Source organism: Polistes fuscatus, unplaced genomic scaffold, assembly GCF_010416935.1.
Source record: "Polistes fuscatus isolate 324 unplaced genomic scaffold, CU_Pfus_HIC Scaffold11, whole genome shotgun sequence".
Lineage (NCBI taxonomy): Eukaryota > Metazoa > Arthropoda > Insecta > Hymenoptera > Vespidae > Polistes > Polistes fuscatus.
Window position 1 is genome coordinate 6,831,143 of NW_025113009.1, and position 19,303 is coordinate 6,850,445.

Genomic DNA, 19,303 nt, shown 5'->3' on the forward strand with positions numbered 1-19,303 from the left:
AGAGGACGTTAGTTAGATCATATACTCCTAGTTTTTAGACAACAATAGACATTTCTATCGATTAATTAACAATTATTTAAGATATATCTAATACTTCAATATACTCTATTTATATTTAAGATTGTTTAAACTAAAATACATTTGTTTTAACGTTTTTTGACCCAGTGATGACTTCGAGTTAAAAATTATCATGTAATAAAATGTCAAATGTTTAATATTCTTAATATATTAATATATGTATACTATGAAAATTATTCTTATTTTAAAATGCATATTGTTTACTATATTAATCCGTAAAAAATGACTGCAATGTTGTTGGACTATCGAAAAGACGAAAATAACAATTGATTGTAACATTTTATTGACATCTTACATTGATCGGAGATAGAATTTGAAATTGGGTCAACATATAATGCTACATAACGAGTGCAAATGGCAATGATCGTTTCTTTTTTTTTTCAGTTTTTTTTCTTTTCATTTAATTATTTATTTATTAAATTAAGACCAAGAGCAAACATATCTGGAACATCTGTCAAAACTTTGTTTCTTTTCTCATTCGTCTTTTTTGAATTAGTTCGGCTTTTATGTTTCGTCGTTGGTATTTGAACGACTTTATTACGTGGTGTAAGTAAAGACGGTAAAGGTGGTATATTAACCGGAACGTTTGCAGTTCTCTTATATTTTTTCATAGCATCACGTACTGCTGTGTGGATGATCTATAACGAACAATAAAATAATTAATCAGCAAATGTCATATTTTTGTAATATGTGATGCAAAAATTGTGAGAAAAGATATTTTTACAACGTGGTTCTCATGTAGCATAATTTTTTAAACTTGGACAGCCCTAATTTGTCATGGATTATATAGTTTTGTTTTATTTAACACATTTAATTCAATTGATTTATACCTTCTCTTCGTTTCTCCTTAATGATTTGTTTCCTTTCGGTACAACGTAAGATGATTGCTGTTGCAAAGCCATGATCTTCGAAAGTAAAGTCTGTTTCGATGATGACACTTCGTGGTTAGCGTTCGTCATGATAGGACTGCCACGTATTTTCCTCGCCATTTTTTGATTTGATGATTTTTCTTTGTACGTTATCTTAGAGTGATTCTGTTGTAGATATATATATATATATATATTAAATAAAATAATAAATTTGTAAATATAAATTATAAATACCTGATCAAAACGAGACTGTTTCGTACACGCACGAGTACGAACTGTCCCAGCAGACGTACTTTTCGATATTCTGTCTGATTTTTCAAGCTGCACCGATGATTTCGAAATTATTGGAATAACTGGTGCCGTTGCTGGTAATGCTTGTCTGTGTTTAGGAGATTCGTTTTTATAATAAGAATAAAATTCTTGATCTAATTGAATTTCTAATTCCTCGATCAAATCGACGATCACCGGACCGATCTGACTATGAACGACGGATTTTTTCTTAGCCAGGGGAATCTAATCGAATAAATAATCATTTTTAACAAGCTTATTATATACACGACACATTGTATTTCGTAATTATTATATTAATAATATTTTTACCACAGGAGTTTTTGATGTAAGGCTCGTTTTCGAATCGTGCAAATTCCAATTAGATTTTTTTTCAGTCGTAGGAATACGAGTACCTTGAAGAGATAATGCAGCTCCTAAATAGGGTTGACAACTTGGCATTCGTTGTTTGTATGCTAATTCGAATTGTCCTGTATCGGCGTTCTTATTTACTTTATAATCGACAACCACTGTCAACGTGAAAAAGAAAATATATCAAAATAGATTAGAAATTGTAATATTATATATCTTAACATTGTTACCTTTGATAGTATCTTCCATAACTTGTCTGCATAAACGCGTAGTCACGCTACTGGAATAACTCATATCCGGATGACTGTTAATTTCGATAAGCCATACAGAAAAATCATCCATAACCATAAAATCAGCACCGTATAATTCGAAACTATTTTTTCTACGATCCATAGCTTCTTGGCTAGCCAAAAGTGATCCAACTAATCCTTGTTTCATGCCAGGATAAATGTGCTCGTCCCAAGCATCCCCATGACCAAGAGATCTTCGATAAATTTATCATCATTTCGTTAATAAAATTCGCTTGATTTTAAAAAGAGAGCAAAACATCAATTAATGAAAAATTATTAATCTTACTTAAGATATTCTTTGAAAGTGGTAGCATCCCACATGTTATCTACCGGAAGTGCTGGATCTCTATCAACGCAATTTTTATATTTGCATTGAACCGCGTGATTGCAGAGATGAATCGATTCGTGAAAATCCGTTAGGCAGAAGTTTTGCGAACAAAATCGTAGATAACTTTCCCTAAAAATAAAAGGGAAATATTTTCCTCTATCGAAGTTTTATCATAAAAGATTTAGAACATCCGTGTAAAACCTTCTTATAATATTTCAAACCTGTTGCGCCTCAGTCGTTCTATGTCATCGATTTTATATCAAACATCTAATATTCACTTACTGTCTTTAAATTGATTTCATCCCGAATATAGAACCTGTTACACATTATTTCTTTTTACATAGATTTATATTTATGCTTAGATTCGTAATAATTTCTCATAAAAATGTCACGAAAATTAGACTAACTAAACTTTTTAATTCTATGATATTATTCTAAATAGAGCAATTACTTGATAATAAATCAAGCTTACATTTGATGGCACTCCGATTTCTAAGTATAGAAATAAACATGGATGTTCTCCTTGAACTATAAACTTATCAGAATATATGTACACAAATTAAGGATAATTACTGAAGAAGCGTACTTCTAATGACGCATTTCAATGCAAAAGAAGAACACGGAATGCGAAGCACGAAAGTTTGCTGTTATATAAAAGAATACGTCCAATGAAAGTTGTTAAGGTACGAATTAATAATTAACCTAATTCTTCATTTTTTTTTCTAGCTCACCTTAAATGTTGACTTATTTTCTGTATATATAAAATATGTGTCTGTATGTACGTATACGTGTATAGATATAAAACTTACTTAAACATCCATAGCGTTAAGGGTTGGGCACACGTCACGATGAACCATTGTCTTATATCGAATTTTGTACTATAGATGAGAAGTGGTCGTTCTAATAATAACAAAGGAAAAATCGATTTTCAACAATTAGAAAGGTATACTCTCTTAATTTAAAAAAATTAATTATTAAATACCAATATATTTTTGAACGACGTAACGTGCATCTGCTTTGGTCGAGGGATTAACTTTTGCAATAACATGGTCCAGTTTGTTCATCAATACGATCCCACGACCACGACTTTTATTTCCCGGTTTTAAAATCCAAACGTTCATAATACCGTCCATATCTATCTGTGGCCAATACTTTTTAATTTTTTTTAACAAATGCCGTGCCGCCAGGAAGTATTTCTATTTTAAATAACAAATTTGTATAATTTTTTGAAAAATGTCACAAATAAGAAAAAGACACATTTCAGCTTACGTGAAAAGGTACATTATTGCGAATGAAAAGAGCATCGTCTTGAACAATCTTATAATACCATGTGATAAATTGATCCCATTGATGAGACCAAATCTTTTCAGTTTCTCGATCGATGTCCTCGTGCGATTGTGCGCTGATATAATCGCTGCATCTTTTGATTGCAAAGTCAAGAGCTTTCAATGGTATCGTACCTGTTGGTGATCGCGTTGCATTCTCACCTTCGGTATCGATTTTGTCTACCAACCACTTCAAGAGACTGAGGCAAGCGGTAAATCTAATCGGAAGTAAGCATTTTGTTCATTTTCCTATCGTTTTTATAATCTATACTTTTTGTTATTACTTTCATTATATTAATATTTTATTTCTTCACATTTGTTTTGTATCATTCAAATATTTAGTTCTTACCGAAAATCTTCAATAAATGCGTGCATCTGATCACCCTGACATAAATTATAGCAACGTGGAAATAAGGTGTTAGCTACACCAGCTTCGTAATACCAATGCATCTGTCTGACGTTTGAACATAGACCGATCTAAATATTTATATTAAAAATCGAAATATTATCTATATAAATTGATGTCAATATATGTTTCTCGTTAATATAATTAATTTTTATTTTCTGCTGGTCATTAATGATATTTAGAAAAATTGATAGTCACCTTAGAAGTAAAACCAGCGCGATAGTACCTATTGAACACCGTGGTTTTATTTTCTTGGGAAGGCCAACCAGGCCATTCCGATCCTGTATTCCATAGAAAATCGACGGTGTGGTTACTCAGCATTCTTGATATTAATTGTCGTTCGTTTTGCTGATCTTTTAAGTCGCCCATACCCCTCAATAATATTACTGGATTAGACTCGATGTTCAGATATTGTTCGACTAAAAAATCCCATTGAAAAAAAATTCAAAGATAATTTAATAACAAAATTATATAATTCCGATGAATTACCATTGGAGTTTCTTCTGAACAATTTTTCGCACCATCCTCTCTTCAGCAAAGCTTCACGAATCACTTTTGCTCTTCCGTATATCATAAAGGTGTGATGAGCATTAATAGCATCTTTTACTTTTTGTTTAATACGTAAAAATCTTTCTTGAAGTGTTGGTGATAATTCCGTCGATAGTTCAGATTGCAAAACTTCACAAGGGGAGTCTAGTGAAGTCAAATATAAAAAATATACATGTATATATTAATATTTCATTCTGATGTATAATAATTAATATTTTTTATACAAAATATTAAAACAAGGAGTTCGAGATGGTATTCTTATTTCGATATTTATTTGACTAAACATTTTGTTACTGTAACTTAACGGTAATCATATTTTTTTTAAGTCTTGAACTTCTATTTTTTAAATATTCTTTATAAAAAATAAATATGTATATGAAAAAGAAACCTGTGGGTTTTTCCTTATCTTTTGTATCGTCATGATGAATATCTGACTCGTTGTCAAGCTTTACGACAGGAAAATGATCAATGTTTTCCGTATGTTTTATTTCTGTTTTTTCTTCACCGAATTTCCAGAAATTCGGCGGTGCATCGTTGATGGCATTCATGTAGCGCACCTGTTAACCGGCGAAATATTCTGCTCGGTCACGTTTTGTTGATTTTCAAGAGTTTCGCTTCATCCCTACGAAGAACCACCTCAACAAGATCGTCGTTGTTACAGCCTGGAACACCTTGTAAAATCCCACACCGATTATAATTACTTTTGAAATTAATAATTATATGAAAATGTGCGTTGAAAGATTACAAAATTCGTTCGTTTAATGATACCTGTTGAACGTATAATAACACAATAACATTATTTTGAACACGAATGGCATAACTGTTATACGAAAAATCCTAATAGAAATCGAAAGAGATAAATATTTTTTATCCGTCATTCACTTTCAGAAGAAAAATAAACGGAGAGAGTAAGAAAGTCCGACCTGGTCGACAACCAGGTCAGGACTAAACCTTCTTCATCGAGATACACAAGTTACGTGTTAGTGTTTGCAATCAGGAATTCCGCAGGCGCGTGACTCAGAAACATTTTAAAGCTCAGGGACGTCCGATAGAGATTAGTAAAAGCTTCTTTTTGTTTTACTTTATGTTTCGATAGGATCGCACCATTTGATATTACCGATATCATTGATATATTTTTGTCATCTAATTTAAATTCATCCAATATTATTGTTAGAATTATCATGATTTAAAGATATACAAGCATAAAGAGCAGTCTATTTTTAGATGAAACGATAAAAGTTGGTGAAACGAAGAAGTTGTTGGTGAAGGTATTGTGTAAAGTGGTTAGAAATTATTTGAGGAAATATGCGGAAAGAGGAGAAACGGCCCTGCGTGCAAGGGGCTTGTCTAGATGGTGGTTGATTACGAGCAGCGTACCAGGCACCTCCTACGGTGCCTTCTTTCGGTCTCAGCTTTCTACCCTCGCACATACTATTCTACCGAATATAGGTAAAGAAGTCAAAGCGATCGCGTGGTTAATCGGATCACTTTCATATAGTAAACCTTTCGTGTTCTTTGACCCACTTGCACGAGTGCATCTTTGATCCACCCTAAAAAGCTATCAAATTCGAGTAGAATCCGATACGTATGTTATGTTACGTATGATCAAACGATTTGGATTTTTTACATCAATAAGTTAGATAAAGTATATAAAAATACTAATTTCATCCAAGGAATAAGAAAAGTTCATTATAAATTTATCTCTTGATGATTTTCATATCGAAATCAACCCATTTTTTATCGTTATCGTTCGATCCCAGTTATAAGATCGTTTAATTTCACACGAAACTCTACAAGAGATAGAAAGAGATTAGAAATTAACTTTCTCGATCGATTCAGTCATATCTCTTAATATTAAAGTCTCGTGTTATGTTGAACGATAGTCTAATCTTGTTGACGAATAAAAAAAATGCTCGTCTTTAACGAGTTAATATCTACACGTCAAATTTTTATCGGACTTGATCTGTTTAAACTTACCATTAGAAATAAAGGATTTGACTTACGTCACTTAAGTTCATCGGAGTAAATATTCTATACATGTGTTAGAAAAAACGTATCATGCGAATATTGTTAAATTTAGCTTATAAAAAAAAGAAGATAATATTTTGGATACACTAGAATGTTTGATAAGATTAAATATTGGTTATCTAAAGAATTAATGACAAATGATAAACATGACACTGTCGTTGGTAGAACTCATTTGAACAAAGTACGCTCAAAATAGATAGAAGCATGATATGATCGATTATCGAGAAATACGATAGATTCGAAATCTCGCGCCTTTTAAACGCGACGAAATGCGCATGCTCCTTTCGGTCGGTAAAAAAGTTACTCGATCGATAAGACGTTAATGTCAACGTCAAAGTACTGATTCGCAGACAGTAGTTTAGAAGTGAAGACATAAACTTTGTTCGGAATAGAGGAATGATTCTCCCACTACTGGTGACGAAAGTCATAATCTTTAAGAGTCTACTTTGTACTTTAAATAGTCGAACCATTCAATCTTTTATATCATTCGAATACCGGTAGTAGCACTTAGCTTAAATATATTAATACAAATTAGAAATAAACATATTTATTAAATTAAACGATATAAATTTGGTTGAGTGATTTATGTGAAGAGTGTAAATAATAAGATAGAATTGTACTTAATTTATATTATATCAATATAATTATATATATATATATATATATATATATATATATATATATATATATATATTGTGACAGCATGGCTACTGTAATAAAAAATTTATCATTATACTTTTTTACAAAAAAGTGTATGAAAATATATTTCGAGAATCTGGATTTTTTACATGGTAAATAATTTATTTATATTCATTATTATTTTGAAATTTTTATATTAAATCTATATTACAAATAATTCAATATATGTTCGATCAAAGTTACTTTTACTATATACAATGCTTCAGCCACGTGGATTAGTTTAAAAACAAGCTTAATCCGAAATCAAATATTTTATTTTATTTTATTATATTAATATTCTTATGTTTATATGCTTATATAATGAAGTATGCTAATTGAAATATTATCGGCGACGCTCTATTTTTTCTTGACACTAAATTTAAAATTGGTCTTGATAACTTGCAATAGAAATAAATTGCTTTTAAATTGAATATGGATTATATATGTAATAAATGTCTACCAATACAACTAAATCATGAAATTTTGGAAAATGTTTCAGCTGAATGTTTCAAAGCAACACTGAGTAAAATTTTAGGACTTGGTATCATCGCTGGATCATTATTGGGTTAGAAAATTATTCTCTTAATTATAACAGTATTCTACTGTATCCAAATGAAATAGTGACATTATTATCTATGCTTATCTAATTTGAATAATAATGTTCTTCGCAATGAATGCATCTTTTCTGTATGCTTTTAATCGTTCCATAAAATATATACGTTGAGACTTTTATTTCTTATAAATAATTATAAATAATACTATGTAAAATTACGCATTAACTATTTTAGTAAAAGTGCCACAAATTGTTAAGATTTTAAAAAATAAAGATAGCAAGGGTATCAATATTTATAGCGTATTGATGGATTTATTTGCTATCACTGCTATGACATCTTATAGTTTTGTAAGCGGTTTTCCTTTTAGGTAAGCAAAATTTTAATATTACTAATGACTATTAGTTCATCTATGAATTTATTAATATGATATATCTTTTTATTTATAGTTCCTGGGGAGATGGAGTGTCATTAGGTATACAGACATTAATAATTGCAATATTGGTTTTCCATTTTAATGGGGATTCTGCGAAAGCAACAGCTTTTTTAGCAGGTTATATTGCTATACTTACCGCTGTTGTAAGCGGTTTAGCACCAATTAATTTACTTTGGACCTGTCAAGCAATAAATATACCTATTGTTCTTATTAGCAAGGTAATTACATTAAACTAACCAAATATCTTTGATATATTAAATATTATTGTTTTTTATTCTAGTTTATACAAGCTTATACAAATTATTCTAATGGAAGCACTGGTCAGTTATCAGCAGTAACAGGCTTTATGCTTTTCTTTGGTTCATTAGCAAGAATATTTACTTCCATTCAAGAAACTGGAGATATGACTATGATAGTTATGTATTCCTGCTCGACTAGTGCAAATGCCATTATAGCTGCACAAATTCTTTATTATTGGAATGTTGATACTGTAGCTTCTAAGAAAAAAGATAAAGCTAAGAAAAAGGCCTAAAAGAAAGTTATCAATAAAATATCATATAAGATCTAATAGTGATAGAAGTATGCTATATTTTATACACATTTGTATACATTTTTCTGTTACTTATTCATTATATTATTCAGAACATTTTGCTCAGCTATTGCAATTAATTAATAGACGTTCTACATCAAATATTTTACATTAGTTAAATTTCAAATTTTTATTATTCATATTGTTATTATTATTATCATATATATAAGATTATTACATGACATACAATATAACATATTGTATGTATGTATTCCAATTTTATTTTTAATTATATAGTGACTCATTAAAAAAAGAAAGTAATATTTTGTCTAATTAAAATTATTTCTCAATTATCATACATTTTCTTTTTGAAAAACCCGCTTATTATTACTATCGTCATATCAATAGCATTACTTGCAAAAGATAATCGATAATTAAAAAACAGGCCATCGCTGACTCACGCTTTTTGCTATTGGTTGTTTTTAACCGGAAGTGTGGAAACTTGGCGCTTAATCAGTGAATCTATATGGACTTGTTTATTATTTGTATAACTTCAAATTTTAAAAATAAAGTATTAACGCTAAAATTAAATGTTTTAATAATAAAGAAAAAATTTCTAATTCAAAATATATAAGATATATTAACATATTTGATTATTTAAACTTTTTAATAATAAACATCTTTCTCGATTAAACCTTTAACTATGAACACGTCCGTATATAGCAACCAATCAGCATCGAGTTTATTGCAGAGTGTATTCCTTATTGGTTAGTTTTCTAAGAGTAAAATGCGCTTGTGCCAATCCCCCTCCCCTGGAGCGTCTTCCTGTTTCCTCTTGTTGGATGAGTCGTACAATGTACGGTACACCGTACGAAAGCAGTTGTTTTACCAGCGACGATGCAGCTTAGTGGACCGTGATATTTTGAGAAATTTCATAGTCAGATCGTCGGAACGTAATTCTCGAGCAACGGTGAGTAATATTTCAGATTTTTTTTAGACGAAAAAATGGGTCTTCTGGTCCCATGAGACGAAAATTAACGGGCGTGGACAATCGTTGGGAAAAGATGGCCTATTGGAGCGTCATGGCGTCATCGCCCTTTGCAGTCCGGCTTCCCCCGACGACCATCTTGTTATCGATAAATCAATATAACGCGCCTTTATCCTATGTATGTAGCGTCTTATGCGATATAGTACTATAAAAGTACATAGCAGATGTTAGACGCATTTAAACATTGTTCAACTTTTCGTCTAAAAGGAAACAAAATTATGAAAAAAATATATATATAAAATCATCTATACACAGGTAAATCGACCTTCGGCACCCGGTTTCTTAAACATTCGCTTTGTCTGACGGGTAATGATATACATACGCAGAATAGCGTTCAATTTGGAGACCTTGGTTTAACGATAATCAGTCTATATATTACATGAGCATGAATATATTTTCATATACGAAAGAATGCAAAGTGGAATTGTATTATGATTTATGGATATTCAGTCGGTGGGAACCGAGATTACGTGCACGTGTCCTTGGTTTCTGGACTGTGCCATGAGATGGTTTTATTGAATAGTGCCTACATGCTTTTGGATCTCATAGCAACAATCAATTAATGGCAGACGCATGTTGAAATTTTTTAAGATATACCACAATTGGTCCTTGTATTACGATTTAAAAAGACAAGAAGAATCATGCGAACCTACGGATTTTCACAGTCTTACAGGTTAGGTTGCTCTATTTCCTGAGTCAAAATGGAATCAATGGACGCGCGTCTTGTTGCGCAAGCATTGAACTACCATGGTCAGCAGTTGCAGAAAGTTTGGGAAGGAGAACGCAACGAGAATGAGTTGGCTATGCTCAATCTCAAGGAACCCAGTTTTGAAATTTATCAACAGCGTCAAAAAACACTTAGGTATTTAACTGCATTATTTAAAAACTTGTTATCTATGTTATTTATTGATAATACAACATTGATGTATGACTACGTAATAATGTGCAATAAAAAGTTGTTTTTCTTTTATACAGTTTTGGAGATAGAGGAAAAAGATTGAAGCTTCAGCAATTCCTCGCTAAGAAAGCAGATGCTCTTTATGATAAAGCAAATCTTGAGAAGACTGTAGAACCTCTCAAACAAGAATTAGGAGATGAAGGTAAAATATTCTTTAGCGTTTTCAATTATCTTCTGTACATTAAATTATTATATCTTCTCTTTATGAGGATACTAAAATATTCTTCGTATTCAGAATTTTATGCAACAATGCCTGGACTCGATACTTTTGTCACTATGGAAAAATCACAACGCATTAGAAACTTCTTGGAAGTAAGTATCTTTTTAAAACCATTTGTTTACTTCATAGCTAATAAACCAGATTTCATTGCTAATCTATACAAATTTAATTTACAGAGTTTAATTGTCGGAGATGTAATTTATGCACAAGTTATGGGTAAAAGTGCACCCGGACTTCTACTGAAGGTTCTTTGCAACTGTTCTGACTGTCCTCGAGTTGTTACTGAGTTAGGAATAAAGGTATATATTTTAATATTTAACATATAATTATTGTTTTATCTTACGGTATCTTGAGTGTATCTTATATAATTCTTGGCTAATTACACAAGAGATACAAGTATTTTAATATAATTACATAAGTAAGAAGGTATAAGGAAACGTTTTATAATTTGTCCAATACATTCTTGCTAAATGAATTATTAATACTATTATTATGAATAGATATTAATTTTATTTTGGTGTGTGTGCTATGCAAATAGGTTCTTATATTGAATACGGCCACTGTGCCGGCAGTGGACAAGAAAGGTGTTACAAGAGGCTACATGGCAAATGATCTGGTCTGCGTCGTAGTCACTGAAGTTAACGTTGAAGCGGAACGAGTCGTTGCTGTAATGAACACACCTGCCCGCGAGGGCCAAGCCCCACATCCACCTACTGGTCTTATTCATTCAGATGATCTCCCAGAAGCTTATAAGTAAGTTACGAGAAATATAGATAAGTACTTTAGAAAATTTCTTGCATTTACACGCTTCGCTAGTTCTGTTTTAATTAACATGTCTACCACTAAAGGAAAATACACAAGACTAAATAATAATGTGTTACGCGCATCGCACTTAGCATTCATATATATATATATGTATATATACATATATATGCATACATATGTACAGGTCTCGTACATCTAAATTACTATTAGTTTTTTTAGACGATTTGTTTAAATTTGAAAATTTGACCTCATTTATGATACGTATCTAAGACAAATTATAATTAAGGAGGCAAAGGTTTTTCTCTGACGTGGTGATAATGATATTAGCATTCTTATCACTTATGGCTGGTTGCATTTCTTATAAAAAAAAAAACGTCATATTTCTAAATTATGTGTTGAACAGGGAACACAGATTTGCGATATTATTATTTTTCTTTTTTTCTTCGATTTTCTATTTCTTAATTATCTTTTTTATTTTTTTAACACATTGTAAAAAAAAGATAAAGGTAAGAATAACAGTGTGTTGGGCAATCAAAATTGAAATTTAACAGACGCACTGTGATACTAACAAGTCAAGGTAAATGAGACTTGATTCCTCTTACACATTTTTATGAATTTAGGTGCCAGACACAATGTTGTAACATAAAAAGTTGATAGTATGATGATGAATTTATAATGCGATACAAATGATTCAAACCTTGAGCATTGGTTGACATGGCTCTATTGTGCACATATTGTATCTACGTTTGTGATATGTTACTCTCAAAGCACCAGCCAAACTATGGCGCCAAATGAGATCAATGTCTTTTGAGGTTGAATTTCCAGTTTGAGATGTTGAACCTTGAACGGTCAGAGTGGGTGCTGCAGACGGTAGGTATAATAATGATTTACTGTTGTTTGGTCTCTTATCAGATCATATAATGTTAACTAAATTCTAATTTTCTTTGATACAGGACATGGGGATTTTTTTTAAACATGTTGATAGAAAATAGAGATATATTTAAATTAAAATAAAATCTTAGACACAATTATATAAGATCTTATATTATTTTTAATATATGTAGATTATATTTTTCTTTCATAGAGATATTAATATTAGTTTTCGATTAAAGCATATGTGGTTTAGCTGAAATTAAAAGCAGAGACCAAACAACCCAAATCTTAAACACCCCATCCAATACCTTTAAGCCTCAAAAGAATCGCGCCTTGTCATAATAATGCCTCATTTAAACTTACAGCTTATATTGACAAATAAAAAAAAAATGATGTCATATTCAAATTGACTCAACAAAATGCAAACAGGCGACAGTACTACTCTACTACTCTACTACTTCTACTACCGCTACCGCTACTGCGTCTAAAAAAAATTTTTTTGGTCGACTTGGAAGATAATATATACTCAGGCGTGGCTCCCGACCTATCATAGGGCTATGCAATTTATTTTATCGCACCAAAAACTTATGTAACCATCGTCGATTGATGATAGGTTGTGTGCTTTTGTGTTGAGAAAATCTCTGAATTACAAACATGATACAAAAATCTAGAAATATACGTCTTAGCGGTACATGAAAGGTGAGAGACGAGTTTACATAATAATGAGGTTGTGTACCATTTTAAATTTATAATTATGAAACTATATGGTAATAAAGGAATTTTACCAACCTTCTGCACCGCATCCCATGTCTTGGACCCCTGCTGCTTGTTAACGGTATAAACATAGATTGTGAACGATTCTAATACCAGAAGATGTAAATATCTTATTTCTTCGTTACTTTAAGAAGAAGAAGAGAGAGAGAGGGAGAGAGAGAATGAGAACGAGAACGAGTGTAGGAGAGAGCATGAATTATAAATTAACAAAAGCATCTTTGGCATTAGTGTCGTATCTTTGAATAATTCATGCAGATCGAAAAGAAGAATCAACGTTTCGCAGGAATGGATGGAGCATATATTCTTGTACTAAACATTTTTCAAGAAGACGACCAAAGAAGCATATACATACATATATTTTTATATCGTAGATATATGTAATATATATACGTACATAAATATAAAATTATACAAGACGAGATGTCAGAAAATTGAAAATAAGCAAATAATTATATCTACACAGCTTATGATATTAATTTTATTGATTAAGGAGTGTGAAGATTCGGTCATCATGATTATCAAGTCTTTAGTTTTACCGTTAACGAAGTAGCTTTGGTTTCTTCTGTGCCAGTGGTCAGGACGATTTTTGCAAGTGAATAATGTATTATTTTTTGTTATGTGGTGTAGGAAAGCTATGGACAACAAAGGTCAGAGTTATGAAACGCTCTTGGAGAATAGTACTGGCTTCAACAACCCAAACAACATTAAATATCTTTGTGACTTGATGGGTCTAGGTCAAGAGAATCACTCTAATATGGTTGGCCTAAGGTATGATATAAATTAATAATTTTATATATTGAAATGTATTAGTGAGATATATTTTAATTTATCGTCGTCCGTTTGTTAAACATTTTTAGGGAGCGTTTTCCTCCCAATGAGTATTCATCAGAATTAAGACAAGCGCAAGCAAGCAAGTGGGCATTCCGAAGTGTTGCTGAAGGAATAGATCACTTCAAAGCTGGCCGCCATACTGAAGCCTTTCAGTGTCTTAATAAAGCACTTCAAGTTGATCCTAGAAATGTTGAAGGCTTAGTTGCAAGAGGAGCATTGTAAGTTTATTTAAATATTATTTCATATATTATATTCAACAAAATCGATGTTTACTCATCGCTATCTTTTTAATTTCTTTTTATTTCTAGATATGCTAACAGTGGTAGTTTCAAAAAAGCGATCGACGATTTTGAAACTGCTCTGAAATTGAATCAAACGCATGCGAACGCTCGCAAATACATGGCCGAAACTCTTGTAGCACTTGGACGCAGTTACGAAGATGAAAAGAAATATGACGAAGCACAGAAAGCTTATGAAAATTGCTTATCTATTGCACCGTATCACGAAGAAGCACGTAATTCCATCGAGTACATCAAATCCAAGACTTTAACGTCTTCTTTGAATCCTCTTGATACGTTTAAGAGCTTCGAAACTGAAAATGATGTCGGTGACAACAAAAAAGAGAAAAAGAAGCGCAAGAAAGAGAGAAAATCTCGATCGAAAAAGAGACAAAGATGGAGTTCCAGTTCTAGTTCTTCATCGAGTGGATCATCGAGTACTTCTAGTTCAGACTCTAGCAGTTCTTCGTCGTCAGGAAGTTCGCGATCTGCATCTCGTTCACCGAGCAGAAAACGGAAGCATAAGAAAGATCATCGTGGATCACTTTCACCTTTAAGCAAGCGTATGGCTCAATACAACAATCCTCCAGCTGCTACTACCGCTGCTCATGATGTTATTTCACCAGTTTCTTATAATGCTAACACACGCGAAAAAATGGACGATTATGAAATTAAAGTGCGGAAGTTTTTGGAACAAACCAAGGATGATTCAGATTACGAAGATAAGGTGAGCATTTAAAAAAATGAATATGTTATATATGCAATTGCGAAAGAACTTATCAAATTAATGTGTATGTGTAATTCGTTTTATTTCAGGTAAGGAAATTCTTAGAAGAGACCGCAAGATGGAAAAGAGAAAGAGAGAAGGAAAAGAAAGAAAAAAGGATTTCTTTCCACTCAGAAAGTGAAAAAATGAAGAAAAAGAAGAAGAAAGAGAAGAAAGGAAAGGATAAGGAAAAAGAAGACAAGAAGAGCAGAAAGAAGAAGAAGAAAGAGGAAAGAAAGAAGCGTAAAAACAAGGACAAGCTTGAAAGAGATTTGGAAGCATTGAAAAAGTCATCTTTACCAGATCTGGAACAGCTCGAATCTAAACTAAATGCTTATTATGCGAAGGTTGAAAAAGAAACAGCGGTCCTAAAAAGGTTGGATTCATAAACAATTTTTAGGCAGAAATGACATTCGAGACATTTTATATTTTGTTTATTTTTAGATTTGTCGATTTATCATTCCAATAGTTATAGTCGACTGTTATAAGAATGCTAAGTACTGCTTGAGTTCAATTATTACGTTTATTTCAATTGTGGTCTTTTCTGTTAGCATCGACTCTCGGAAGTTGTTTTTATCCTAAGATATCGCATTCTACTTATGTTTTTATATTTACTAGGTATGTAGCACAGTATAATGACATACCTTCCCCTCTTAGCAACGCGGAGAAGCTCGCGGAGAGCTCACGCAGGGAGGAGGAGCTACGTAGAGAGAGGGAAAGGGAGAGAGATGAAGCATCTAAGGCGTATCATGAACGAGAACCCAGAATACCAATGACGGCGCAACAACGTAAAGGTTTGTTCTTCAAATTTCAATATCTATTCAGTAGGTAAAAAATAGTATTTACACCTCATTTTGTTGCAATTCCGTTACTGTTTCACGAATCTTATCACGCTTATACAAATTCCAATTGTTCTTCTCTATTCGCTTCACCGATGAATGGTCTTTTCCTTATCACTTTACCACATAAGACAGCGTTATGTAGAGAACATTTCTTTAACTTGGACCTTCACAACGTATTGTGCAAGATACTTACTTTTGTGTTCTTTTTTTCTCATAGAAATCCAGAGGAAGCCATTAACTGACATTTTCGAACAAGAGTCGCAGTTGATCCATCCTGAACCTAAAGTACCTACTCTAGATCCATCTGCATTAAACGCGAAATGGAAGACTGCTCAAGCAGCCAGGTAAAATCTCACATCTATTATTGTATAATTTCGTGAGAGGAAAAATTAGTACGGAATGTAAATGAAGAATATGAAATTTGATGTTTACAGTGACGAGGATGACGATAACGAGATGGAAGAGAAACTCCAACGAGCAGCTTTAGAAAAGTCATTGAATATTCGTAAACAGATGCAACGGGAATTAGCAGAAAAGAGAGCAGCAGCAGCTCAACCGATGTCTGCCCCTACACCACCGCCGCCATTGCCTAAGGAGCCTCCGATGCCGAAACAAGCTCCAGTTAAATATCCAACTCCGCAACCGCAAAACAAGTTCCAGTCGTACAAAGATCAAAATATATCTGTACCGCAAGGTACACCGAATAAGTTCAGTTCTGGTAGCAATCTCGGTGGTAAATTCCAACCGATTGGTCAATGTCCTGGAAGCGGAGGTGGTCACCCACCGGAACCTCCACGTCCACCGCCACCAACGAAGAATCAGAATCAGGCTAAGGGCCCAAGAACGGATTCTGATAGCGAGACAGATAGACAACATAGACAGACGCCTAAGAAACGTGAATCCAGTGGTAGGGGAGGTACGATTTCAAAAAGAATGAGCAGAGACAGACCAGGGAAACGTTCTCGAAGCAGATCTCGCAGTGCATCCAGTTCTGGATCCTCTCGATCTCGATCTCCAAGACGAACTCGATCGCGATCCTATTCTAACAGAAGATCCGGAAGCTATGAACGAAAGTACAGCCGTTCGCCATCTGGTACCTACAGTAGATCAAGGTCACGATCACGATCTAGATCTTATACCAGGAGTCGCAGTCGTAGTAGGTCAGGCGACAGAGGCTATTACCGTAAGAGACAATTCCGGATGTACAATAATCGTGGCACCTATTACAAGCCACGCTTCCAAGGCTTTAACAATCCGAATCATCGTGGCGGTGGCAATAATTTCCAAAATAGAAATCGATTCTATAATAATCAACACAACAATCGTTTCGGTAACAGACGAGGTGGCGGATTCAACAATCGCGGCGGTGGGCGTGGACGTGGTGGCAACCGTGGTGGTAGATTTTTCCACGGTAAGCAGGGCTTCCGCGATTTCAGGGACAGGCGAGACTTTAGAGATCGTCGGGCTGCTTCACGTGACAGATACAGCGATCGCAGTTATTCACCCGATCCAATGAGGAAGGTTGATGAAGCCAAAGAGAAAATCAACAAGATGCTGGAAGGTGGCGACGATGTTATGGATCACCAGCAAGGCGCCGGAGGATCGAGCGTCCCTCCCAATAAGAGACAAGATGGACCTCTGAGCGAGGGCGAAGAACGCGATGATGATGACTACGAGAGGTGGGGAGAGGGAGAGGGGGGCGACGCGACTAACAAGGTTGGTTAGGTCACTTCTGTGTCTACTATAGGCGTTTAAAAAAGAACAGCCTATCTTCTTCTTCTTCTTATTGATGACGATAAATGATAACTCTGGATGATGATCATGATGATGATGATGGTGATGATGGTGATGATGATGATATATTGATGATGATAATGATGAAGGTCATGATACGGAATAATAAGGATAATAATGATGATGATGATGATGATGGCGATGATGAGCCACACGTGCAAGAGAATACGACCCAGGAGCCAACTAACTCTCCTTTGTTGCCAGAGCGAGGAAGTTGGAGCTGCCGGCGTTAACCTGGAAGGCAAGGAGCACTTCATTGAACGCATGAAGCAGCGAAGCAAGAATGTATTAATGCAGAGAGCCCTTGCAGCTAAGATTTGGTAGATATACGTGCCGTTGCCGACGCTGTTTCTTCTCTTCTTCTTCGTCTGTGATATTCTCTCTTTCCTCACGTTGGCTGTGCCTAGTCATCAGCGATCGACCAATACACGTGAGATATACTCTCTTTTATAATTTTACGTACCTATAACGTATGGTACGCAAATTAAGTATCAAAGTAATAATATCACTGACGATAATTATTGACAAATCTATAACTGGCGGCCATTATGATCGTTAAGAATATTTTTCTTTATCTTCATCCCTGACGACTCTAGTTCGTTTTATTTTTCTTTTTTGCGTATATATCATTAAATATATGATATCAAGACGATCGTGTATAGTTTATTATAATAGTATATAAAATCTAAGTTTTTTATTCGATTTTCATAATGAAATCAAAAGACTTGTTCTTTTATTCGGTTTTGTGTGAGAGAACCCACCAAATTCTGTTATTATTATCTTATATCTTGTATATGTAGCGAACGTGATTGCGCTCGATATATCTATCTATCTATCTCTATTCATAATAAAATTAATTATAATATTATTAATAATAATAATAACAACGCGAATTCATTCGTACCGAAAATTAGACGATTCTCGCTACAGAAATAGCTAAGGATATAATAATAGTATGTATACCATGTTTGTACGGAATTAGAATCGGAAGATCATTTATTGAAACATTTCATCGCGAATTTTTTCTTCTTCTTCTTTTACTTTAACGTAGTTCGTAAGATTGTATATGATATGACATATGATAAATGCCGTTTTCTTTTTCGATCACAATGGAAACGTCAAATAAATAAATGGCTCTGGGTTTGATTCTTATTATCTCGAGTGGCTTTTCATAATATTTTAAAAATATATCATCTTATCAACAAATTTTTCCTTTATTAATTTCAAATAATTTCTTTTATTTCGTTTATATGTTTTTCTTATATGAATGGAAATACGAAAATTTGTTTGAAAAGTATCAAAAAGAGAAAATACCAAAAAAAAGAAGAAATAAAAAAAAGAAGAAATAAAAAAATAAAACTTGTAAGCATAATTGAAGAGGAAACTAGTTTGGATTTAAAAGTCGCAAAGTTAAATACGATTTTATCAATAATTTACATTTGACAATT

The 19,303-nt window shown here is 33.1% G+C and overlaps 3 protein-coding genes across 5 annotated transcripts; 2 read left to right on the forward strand and 1 right to left on the reverse strand.

The window, feature by feature from the left end:
• Nucleotides 1–338: 338 nt before the first annotated feature.
• On the reverse strand, nt 339–5,417 carry LOC122526369 (tubulin glycylase 3A-like). 2 transcript variants are annotated; one of them, XM_043649750.1, is made up of 14 exons: nt 5,253–5,417; nt 4,873–5,155; nt 4,425–4,628; nt 4,134–4,354; nt 3,879–4,006; nt 3,474–3,747; nt 3,187–3,400; nt 3,014–3,104; nt 2,163–2,333; nt 1,817–2,070; nt 1,548–1,744; nt 1,182–1,460; nt 909–1,100; nt 339–716 (listed from the first exon to the last, which is right to left on the reverse strand). In XM_043649750.1, the coding sequence occupies exons 2-14, from the start codon at nt 5,030–5,032 to the stop codon at nt 483–485; spliced, it is 2,619 nt and encodes an 872-aa protein (XP_043505685.1). In that variant the 5' UTR covers nt 5,033–5,155; nt 5,253–5,417; the 3' UTR covers nt 339–482. The 2 variants fall into 2 exon arrangements, with proteins under 2 accessions (XP_043505685.1, XP_043505684.1); XM_043649749.1 differs by having other exon boundaries at nt 909–1,112.
• Nucleotides 5,418–6,823: 1,406 nt separating this feature from the next.
• Nucleotides 6,824–8,745, forward strand: LOC122526183 (mannose-P-dolichol utilization defect 1 protein homolog). Its single transcript, XM_043649392.1, has 6 exons — nt 6,824–7,158; nt 7,197–7,303; nt 7,690–7,755; nt 7,979–8,111; nt 8,191–8,395; nt 8,458–8,745. Exons 2-6 carry the CDS (start codon nt 7,216–7,218, stop codon nt 8,707–8,709), a joined length of 744 nt encoding a protein of 247 aa, XP_043505327.1. The 5' UTR covers nt 6,824–7,158; nt 7,197–7,215; the 3' UTR covers nt 8,710–8,745.
• Nucleotides 8,746–9,543: 798 nt separating this feature from the next.
• Nucleotides 9,544–18,486, forward strand: LOC122526184 (tetratricopeptide repeat protein 14 homolog). 2 transcript variants are annotated; one of them, XM_043649393.1, is made up of 14 exons: nt 9,544–9,676; nt 10,420–10,616; nt 10,730–10,854; nt 10,948–11,024; nt 11,109–11,231; nt 11,471–11,685; nt 13,972–14,112; nt 14,202–14,393; nt 14,484–15,180; nt 15,270–15,595; nt 15,838–16,013; nt 16,279–16,405; nt 16,496–17,777; nt 18,060–18,486. In XM_043649393.1, the coding sequence occupies exons 2-14, from the start codon at nt 10,456–10,458 to the stop codon at nt 18,177–18,179; spliced, it is 3,762 nt and encodes a 1,253-aa protein (XP_043505328.1). In that variant the 5' UTR covers nt 9,544–9,676; nt 10,420–10,455; the 3' UTR covers nt 18,180–18,486. The 2 variants fall into 2 exon arrangements, with proteins under 2 accessions (XP_043505328.1, XP_043505329.1); XM_043649394.1 differs by having other exon boundaries at nt 15,877–16,013.
• The last annotated feature ends 817 nt before the right edge of the window (nt 18,487–19,303 follow it).

What these genes read in the sequence shown, in the direction of transcription:
- LOC122526184 (XM_043649393.1), top strand. Translation starts at nt 10,456, where the DNA reads ATGGAATCAATGGACGCGCGTCTTGTTGCGCAAGCATTGAACTACCAT. An exon ending in GCATTAGAAACTTCTTGGAA is followed by an intron (nt 11,025 to 11,108) that starts GTAAGTATCTTT and finishes TTTAATTTACAG; the next exon opens with AGTTTAATTGTCGGAGATGT. An exon ending in GACGGCGCAACAACGTAAAG is followed by an intron (nt 16,014 to 16,278) that starts GTTTGTTCTTCA and finishes TTTTTCTCATAG; the next exon opens with AAATCCAGAGGAAGCCATTA.
- LOC122526369 (XM_043649749.1), bottom strand. Translation starts at nt 5,032, where the DNA reads ATGAATGCCATCAACGATGCACCGCCGAATTTCTGGAAATTCGGTGAA. An exon ending in GCATTTATTGAAGATTTTCG is followed by an intron (nt 3,748 to 3,878) that starts GTAAGAACTAAA and finishes ACTTCCGATTAG; the next exon opens with ATTTACCGCTTGCCTCAGTC. An exon ending in TATGGAAGATACTATCAAAG is followed by an intron (nt 1,745 to 1,816) that starts GTAACAATGTTA and finishes TCACGTTGACAG; the next exon opens with TGGTTGTCGATTATAAAGTA.
- LOC122526183 (XM_043649392.1), top strand. Translation starts at nt 7,216, where the DNA reads ATGGCTACTGTAATAAAAAATTTATCATTATACTTTTTTACAAAAAAG. An exon ending in GTAAGCGGTTTTCCTTTTAG is followed by an intron (nt 8,112 to 8,190) that starts GTAAGCAAAATT and finishes TTTTATTTATAG; the next exon opens with TTCCTGGGGAGATGGAGTGT. An exon ending in CTATTGTTCTTATTAGCAAG is followed by an intron (nt 8,396 to 8,457) that starts GTAATTACATTA and finishes TTTTTATTCTAG; the next exon opens with TTTATACAAGCTTATACAAA.